We start from the raw sequence: 9,484 nt of genomic DNA, 5'->3' as shown, positions 1-9,484 counted from the left end.
AAATTCAAGATAAGTAAACTTTTTTTCCTAGTTATGGAATATAAATTTTGTCTTTTTAATATAGAAAAATTAAGAGACCGTGACATTTATTAAATGAGTGAGTAAACTATTTGAAGGTTAGTTTAGGACAGAATTATTTGTTAAACTTAAGTAAATGTTAAACGTAAGTTTTGTTATATAATTACTAAATAAAATATTTTATAATAAACTTATACAGTGGTACATCGATATACGAGCGCCCTAATATATTGGTGTCTTGAGATACGATCCGCGCAGCGAGCGATATTTTGCTTTGAGATGAGCAAGATTTGAGATACGAGGAATCTGTTTTTATTCAAATTCATACCTCTTATTCGACTAATTCTAATTTGGTTTGTAAATAAAAGGTAGTTTTACTGGTAATAGATCTTTACCAGTAAAAGATCAGATAAAGATCATTTTATGGGTCTGTACGTGACTATTACTTGGACCTACAAATTAAATGGACATTGGAAGTTTTACTCGACAAAAATTCGGATTCTAATACTAACCATATTGCGTATCTCGATGTCAGTGTAATTTACACTGTGTAATTTTTTATTACATACCTCAGTCTGTCTGCTTTGCTTGTTTTCCTCATTTTAGAAGTATTGTTGATAGGTTGGGTTCGCGTTTTGTGCTTTTTGTACATTACAATACTACATTTATTTTTACAACCATGGGTCCAAAGAAGAAAATTAGGTCTATTGAACTAAAACGTGAAATCATTGAAAAGCATGAACAAGGTGTACGAGTAACTGACTTGGCGAGAATGTACGAGCGTACCACATCAATGATATCTACTGTACTTAAACTGAAGGAGGTGATAAATAGTATATTGCCTGCTAAGGATGCTACAATAATTTCTAAGCTCCGGATTTCTCTCCATGAAAAGAACCAAAACGTTTCCCGAACTGATACATCAGCCAAAGGATACATTCCCAGCAATTCTTCAACTGTGATGAGACAGAGCTTTTTTGGAAAAAGATGCCAAATCGGACTTACATGACGCCAGAGGAGAAGACGATGCCAGGTCACAAACCTATGAAAGATAGATTAACTCTACTACTTTGCGCCAATGCGACTGTAAAATTAAACCTCTTCTAGTGTACCATTCAGAAAATCCCAGACCCTTTAAGTCACATAAGATTAAAAAAAACTGCCAGTTATGTGGAGGGCAAATCAAAAGGCGTGGGTCATTAGGAATTTCTTTGTGGAGTGGATAAACCTGGTGTTTGCCCCTTCTGTTAAAAAATATCTACAGCAAAACAACCTACTCATGCAATTCCTTCTTGTCCTTGATAATGCCCCTTCTCACCTATCAAATCTCGAAGATGATTTACTCCAAGAGTTTAAATTTACAAAGATTCTCTACCTATCAGCTAATACCACTTCTATCTTGCAGCCCATGGCTCAGCAAGTGATTTCTAATTTTAAGAAGTTGTATACCAAGCACATTTTTTGGCGCTGCTTTGAGGTGACGGAGAACACAAGCCTTACCCTTCGAGAGTTCTGGAAGGAAGGAAAGAAGAGATTTAACATAGTAATATGCCTAAGAATTATTGAGCAGGTCTGGCTAGGTGTTACAAGTACCTTAACTTCTGCATGGAAGAAGCTGTGGCCTGAGGCTATAGATGAAAAGGCCTGCGAAGTACTGGAAACCGAAGTGTCAGTGGTAGATGAGATTGTTTCTCTTGGAAAATCCATGGGTCTGGAGGTGGATGAAAGAGATGTGAACGAACTTGTTAAGGAACAGCGTCAGGAGCTGACAACCGAAGAGATATAAAGGAGATCCTGGGAATGTGGGAGAAAGTTGCAGAGTTTGTGGATAGAAATCACCTCGAAAAAGTTACAACTGGTCATGCATCGGTGTTATTCAATGAAACAAATAAAACAAGGGAAATTCTGAGTATGGCAAAAGAACGAGCGGCCAATTTTATGTAAGAAAAGTCCATTCGCTTGACTTTCGGACCAAAATTGACGCCAACATAGCCGATTAACGAAATTTGGTAAAAATCCAATGGTCTACAGTTTTTTCGATTTTCCGGAAAAACTGTGCATAATTTCTAGCCACATGTTTATATTTTTTTAATTAGCAAGTCACCCTTAATTGAAATAATTCAAATTTCAAACAAAATATTCACTTTTAATTTTCAGGAAATTTTCAGCTAATACAGACATCCAAGTGGAAATTTTTCTCATGAACCGTTAGATCTAGAAAAATTCTGAGTATGGCAGAAGAACAAGCGGCCAATTTTATGAAGAAACTGTCCATTCGCTTGACTCTCGGACCAAAATTGACGCCAACATAGCACATTTCTGCAATATTCTGAAAGGGAGGAAGAAACAAACCTCCTTGGACAGTTTTTTTAAACGATCTGTAGATGGAAATGAGTAAAGTGTGACGAAAAAAGCGAAGACCACTGACGAAAATTAAGCGCTTCCGTAAACACTTCACTTTTTCTTTATGTTTTTACAGAATATGTATGTATTTTTTGTTACTTATGAATAAATGTTTCTTCTTTTAAATACATTTTTCTTATTTTAAAACACTTAACAAAAACAACAAACGTGTTTTTTTGGGGACTGGAACGGACATGACATTTCATTTAATTTCAATGGGGAAAATTGCTTTGACATACTAGTAATTTGACATACGAACAAGATTACGGAACGAATTACACTCATATGTCGAGGTACCACTGTAATTGAAGAAGACGGAAAGTGGCTTTATAAGCAACGATCAAAGAGGTAAACATAACATGTATAAAATATTTTTTAACGAAACTATGAACAGGGTTCGTAAAAATCTTTCTTAAACTCTGACACTGGAGAGCTACTATTGTTTCTTAAAAAAATATATAGAAAGAGGTAAAACATTAACAGATCTGTACAATGATTATAAAGCTGATTGCCAAAGAGACAATGATGAATTTGTAAAAGTTGATTTATATCGTAAACTTTTTAATTATGAATTTAACTATGCATTTTTTTGCCAAAAAAGATCAATGACAGTATTATGAAAAATACAAAAATTCGAGCAGTGAAGAAAAAATAGCTCTTGAAGATGCTTATAACAACCGCTGAAAAACTTAAGCCGGGAGTTAAAAAAACTTAACAAAGAGGATGTAATTAACATACAAAAAGTTGCTTGTTTTGACCTACAAGCTGCTCTACCGACTAATCTAAGCTGTCAACAAAACATTTCTTTGTATGTGAACTTCAGAACAAGGGACTGGGAAATGTGCGCAGCTGTGTTTGGCACGAAGGAAAAGGTAGTAAAAGTGCCATAGACTATAAAAACCGATTCTGACGATTTGAAATTCATATTTGACTCAGACAATTGTGGTGGTCAAGGAAAAAACAAGTACCTAATTAATGTATCAGTACGCTGTGATTTATTTTAAAATTTCTTCTATAACTCATTGCTATTTAGTTGTCGGCCATACTCAAAATGAGGGTGGCAGCTGCCACTCTATAATAGAAACAAATATCACTAAAGCTTTAAAAGGAGGGCCTATTTATCTACCGGCATATTACGCTATGTTATTTTGAACTGCTTGTTGTAAACAACCATTCGAAGTACACGAATTATGCCATAATGATTTTTTTGACCTGAAAAGGTAAATACTAAAACAGCGACAATTTTCAATGAAGATTTTTAAGGAAATAGTTCATTTCAACAATATTTGTGAAATTTATGTAAAAAAAGCTCTGGTACTGACTACTATTTTAAAACTTCATTTGCACAAGAGGAGTACACATCGGTTGAAACAATCAAGAAAATAACAAGAAAAGGATTAGAACGTATGGATATTATAAAACCACAAAAGGCTTAGACTGGCAGGTTGTCAATAACTGAATAGAAGAAAAAAGACCTTATTTACCTTTCTAAAGACAAGAGTGTTACTCCAATTCACGCTGATTTCTACCGACATTTAAAGGATTGTTAATCATAATCATTGTTGTTCAAAAATTCCAATCCAATGTAGTAAAACAAATAAGACAAAATTATTGGCACACAAACTTTAAGCCCCTGCTAAAATTATTGCTTGTCAAATTTAACGTGATACTTGGCCGATTTGAAATTAGGCTCCACCCACGATGCGCATTCGACCACAACACAATTCGTCCTTAATATTTCTTGGCCCTTCGAAGGGCAAGGTACTTGTATAGTCTGCGACAATGTTTTTGTATTTTACTTATGTTTAAAGTTACTGTGTGTTGAAGAAATATCGTATTACAATAGATTTGACTTTTTAAATAATAATTGTATAATAAGTATTTTAAATAATAAACATGGATTTTTATTCAAAATTAGAAGGCAAAGTCTTCTCTGGACAAACGAGGGAGGTAATAGCCAATGTAATTATTTTTATGCAGAGAGAAGCGATGCAAAATCCGCATGTTAAAGATTTTAAAAAAGTTCAAGAGCGTGCTTCCTTAGCAACGGGAGTAAGTATAGCCACTATAAAACGGATCTCTCGTGAAATGAAAAATATAGAAGAAGGTGCTTCTACATAATTTTCGACGCCTAACAAAAGAATGAGATCTGCCCCAAAATCCAACTTGGGCGATTTTGACAAAGGTTTACTTCGGCTTCGGCGTATAATAATAAATTATGTCACGGAAAAACGAGTTCCTACATTGCGACATCTTACAAAAGTAATTAATGAAAACAATATTTATACAGGGTCGCATGAAACTTTGAGAAAAGTGATTAGAGATATGGAATTTCCCTAATGGAAAAACCCGATATACAAGTGCCCCGGAGAAAGTTTCTCAAAAATATTAAACAATACAGGGAAGAAAATCTGCCCATAATTTACATGGATGAAACTTATATTCATTCCTCTCATACCCATGACAGATACTGGGGAGACAATACCACCGGAGGTTTTCACAAGCCAGTGTCCAAAGGGCAAAGGCTGATTATTGCCCACGCTGGCGGCCAAATGGGGTTCATAAAAAAACGCATGTTTGACATTTAAATCTGGTACGAAATCTGGAGATTATCATAGCGAAATGAACTATAATAATTATAGACAATGCATCATACCATAATATCCAAGTGCAAAAATGTCCCACTATGGGGTGTAGAAAATACGAAATGATGGAATGGTTAAGACAAAAGAACATTTCCTTTTTCAGACGAAATGATAAAAGCATAATTATATAATCTAATAAAAATTCACAAACCCAGAAATAAAACTTATGAAATAGATCAAATTATGAACAATGCAGGTCACTCTGTCTTAAGACTTCCTCCCTACCACCCGGACTTAAATCCAATTGAGTTAGTGTGGGCTGCTCTAAAACAATATGTGGCAAATAAAAATGTAGATTTTAAATTTAAAAATGTTGAAACATATTGTGATGAGTTTTTCTGCAAATTTTCCCAAGATGAGTGGAAAAAATATTGCGAGCATGCTATTTCTTATGAGCGTTATTATATGGAAAAGGAACCAGCTCTAGACTTAATTGTAGACGATTTAATAATACATTTGCAGGAAGATAGTGACACTGATAGTGTGGATTCTCCAGAAAATAGTAGTTTGGAGACAGAAGATGAACTTTAATTTTAATCGTGTCTTTTGTGGTGAGTTATAAATTAAATTATCTCGAGTGACCGAACACACACAGTTTGGACAGCGAGACATCGACCCAGGTCGATGGGCGATGGCCCACTGTCTGGACAACACATTTAGGGAACATGAGTCCTAAGTAGTCATTCAGTTTATAGTCATCCAAAGGGAGAAAAGCTCTTCTAGCTACCCCTAGCTATTAGGTATTTAGCTATTAGGTATATTAGGTAAATTAGGTGGCTTAACCACATACGGAAGATGTTCTATTAAACAGGGTCTCCAAAGTAAAAAATGAGTACAGTCTCCTCTGCAAGGGGGAGGGGTGGAAGGATAGCTTGTGGGTCAGATAGGTACCACTCGAAGGGAGTGTGACCGGTTTGATCTTCAGACATGTGGGTCCCACCATTGGAACACATATCTCTGTAGGAGCTGGGTTGTACGCTTGTGTGTGTGTGTGTGTGTGTTTTTATTTAAAATAAAAATCATTCTTAGGCTATTTTCTTGTGGCATAATAATGTAATTTACTATTTTTATTGGAAATAAGCCACAATTTTAGTTTAAAATAAGTTTTAAATAAAATATTAAGACAACTCTAGTATAAAAATTAAGTAATACATGTTTCGTCGGTATGTTCCAGGTATAAGATTAACTACTGTTCTTTTATTCTTATACGGTTTACTGTAACGCAAATGTAAAGCTTTCATCTCTGCCAATATTCCTCTTATAAAATTACAGAACGAGACATCTATAGAAGTGTTAAAAAAAACTGCCGCTTCAACATGACTGAATGGTCAATATTAATGAGTCAAATAAAATATAATTATTAGAAGAATTTTTTTACCAAGTAACAAAACAAAATATTTTGTATTTTGAGAAAAATTTCCGAAGGAAACATTGAAATGTCAAAATAACATAAAATATAGACATATCATAGAAGTTCCATTAATAAATAAGGCCACTCTCTGTAAACTTGTAGTATGGAGTGTACCAACGAGGCGAAGAGACCGAGCGCATTATGTATCTCTTTTCCTCCGAATGCGTTCTCACTTAATTTTCTACGCAAGTGGACAAATTTGTCAAGCATCACCTTAAATTTGACAATTGTACCAGTTTTTGTGTTGTGCTACTATGGCAAACAGCCGACGATATATCCTAGTTCATTTTATTTAGTAATATATTGACTATAATTTGTTGCGATTATAAATAATTTTTTTAATTGATAAAAAACTCTTAAATTTTTATATATAAAAGTGATTTTGATACAGTATTTGCCTATTCCTTGCTGTCTTCCAAGTAAGAACGTTCGCTGTTAGTCATTAACCATAAATATTATATTACTCACTTAACAATTAGGAATAATTTTCCATTTTTTTAAATGTAGAATTATTATCTGATATAAATGTTAAAACATTTTTTTTCATTTAGTGTTGACTATCTCTAATTACAATGAAGTTGAAAACTTATTTGGCTGTAGTTTTACTTGGTAAGAAATAAAAACTAATTCATAGTAAACGTAGGTTAAGTGTATGACAGGATGATTTAATACATAATTTATAAATATAATTTATAAATTTATCGGTACCAATTTCATTGAGGGTTTTTTTTTAATAATTTCAGTGAAGTAGCTTCTCTGAGTGGGTCCAAATCAATCCAATCTTTTGTATGTTTTAACCACGAATGTTGCACATTTCCTGTCTTCTTATACATTTTCTTCTCCTCTCAGTAACTACCTTTATAAATTTAACAGCTTTTCTCTGCTGCTTTTTCTAATATGGTCAAGGAAAGAAGTTTTCTCTGTTTTATGGGGAAAATAAAACTTCTACAAAGAGAGTTGAAAGATGTACAACATTACCTACGTGGTCCGCCCACTGTATTTTAGAGAGTCTTCTTCAGCACAGTATTAAAATTGTAGTAAGTGACTCATATTTTCGGTGTAGATCTTTGCGGGTTTGAGAGCAAAGAAAATCGACGAGTCAAAGGCGTACGGTTTTTATTAAAAAAATAATCAGGATTTTAGAACGAATTGATTGTCAGTAGTAATATCCCTAGGACATTGATAACAGAGATAATTTCATGACAATCGAAAGCTCGTTCCTTGGTAACAGCACGAAGCCGAAGGCTGAGTGCTGTTATCAAGCAACGAGCTTGAGAAATTTGTCATGAAATTATGAGGCATTCATCAATGTCCGAGGGATATTCGGCGGATAATTTTTCGACTGTTCTAACAACCATTCAAATTTCGTCATTTTGAACATTAGACTGATAATTGCATTCAGTGCAATTTTCAATCCCTATGACAACACGATCGAGTTTGACAACTTCATCCAAATAAATTTTAAAATGTCAAAAATTTTCAATCTAATGTTAACTTAAATTTTAATAATTGTACTTTCACTAACTGTACTTTTAATAAATAAATGTTTCGTTATGTTGAGTTATGATTGTTTTTTCGAAAAATTATCCGCCGAATATCCCTCGGACATTGATGAATGCCTCATAATTTCATGACAAATTTCTCAAGCTTGTTGCTTGGTAACAGCCAAGGAACGAGCTTTCGATTGTCATGAAATTATCTCGTCTATTATCAATGTCCTAGGGATATTACTACTGATAATTTTTCGAAAAAAAAAAAATCATAACTCAACATAACGTAGGTTGTATTTCTGGGAATTTTTTCTTTGATTAGCACATTTATACTTTGAACATTCTCATTGCCGAAACGTGACATTTTGAAATTTATTTAGATGAAGTTGAGTCAAACTCGATCGTGTTGTCATAGGGATTGAAAATTGCACTAAATGTTGACATGATTGGGTGAAATTGTTCCACATGACACAAAATGACGAAATTTGAATGGTTGTTAGAACAGTCGAAAAATTGTCATAAAAATTGAATCGGTTATTTTAAAAAGGCCACAACTCCAGAAATGTTAATTTTACAGGAAACGAAAAAATCGTTTCATTTTGGTATTAATGAAGATATCTTTTTCTTTAATCCAACATAAAAAAGACATAGGTATACTGTAACAAATAATTTAGTTTTTGAAATTCTGGCCTTTTCCAAACAAACACTAATGATTTTATGAATAATAATAGAAAATAATAGAAAACTCCAATATTATTAAGGAAAAATTTATTAGGTGGCAAAAAAACATGTTGAAGGTTAAGAAATAGTCTTTTAGTAATCTTCCTCTGGTGGTTCATCACTATTAGTGGTAGGCCATAAAATCAGCTCATTATAAAAAAACATTTTGTCTTCTGGCACATATTGTACAAGTTTCTTGATGTTGTCCATTTTTTTCAAATTAATAGGGATTTTTTCTGTGTAAGCAGACTCTGTTGGCAAACTAAGACAAACTCCAGCTAATTTTCCCAAGGAAAATTCATGAAACATAAGCCCATCGATAAATGGACGTACTTTAACAATTCCCGGTTTTTTGTTGTCATATTCGAACTCATAATGAGATAAGAGATGAGATATATGTAAAAGGGCAAAACTGACCGACAAGGGCATAAACACAAATGGAGAAAAGCTTAGCCATCTAAGGTTTGCAGATGATATTGTACTAATAGCTGATAGGATAGATGAGGCCAAAGAACTTTTAAATCAGCTCTATCTTTCCTCGCTAGAAGGGGGATTGAAAATAAATATATCTAAAACCCAGATGATGACAAATCTTGTAGTCAGCGAAGATACATGCGTAGGAACATTATCCATAGACCAGGTAATGGCCTATAAATACCTAGGTCATGAGATTCGCATAGGAAAAGATAACCACACCCTTGAGCTTCTCCGTCGTATAAGACTGACTTGGGCAGCCTTCGGCAAGCTGAACCATATTTTCAAATCGTCTGATATACCAATATGCCTTAAAAGAAAAA

The 9,484-nt window shown here is 33.7% G+C and overlaps 1 protein-coding gene across 2 annotated transcripts in view; it reads left to right on the top strand.

Moving 5' to 3' along the window:
- The first annotated feature begins 6,934 nt into the window (after positions 1 to 6,934).
- Positions 6,935 to 9,484, top strand: part of LOC140440873 (uncharacterized) — a 48,531-nt gene continuing 45,981 nt past the window's right edge. For both annotated transcript variants that reach the window (XM_072531234.1, XM_072531235.1), the window contains exon 1: positions 6,935 to 7,086. In XM_072531234.1, the coding sequence (XP_072387335.1) occupies positions 7,050 to 7,086 (37 nt within the window). In that variant the 5' untranslated portion in view covers positions 6,935 to 7,049. The remainder of the gene's footprint in view (positions 7,087 to 9,484) is intronic.

Source organism: Diabrotica undecimpunctata, chromosome 5, assembly GCF_040954645.1.
Source record: "Diabrotica undecimpunctata isolate CICGRU chromosome 5, icDiaUnde3, whole genome shotgun sequence".
Lineage (NCBI taxonomy): Eukaryota > Metazoa > Arthropoda > Insecta > Coleoptera > Chrysomelidae > Diabrotica > Diabrotica undecimpunctata.
The sequence above is the reverse complement of the archived record's forward strand: the minus strand, read 5'-3'. Positions and strand labels throughout refer to the sequence as shown.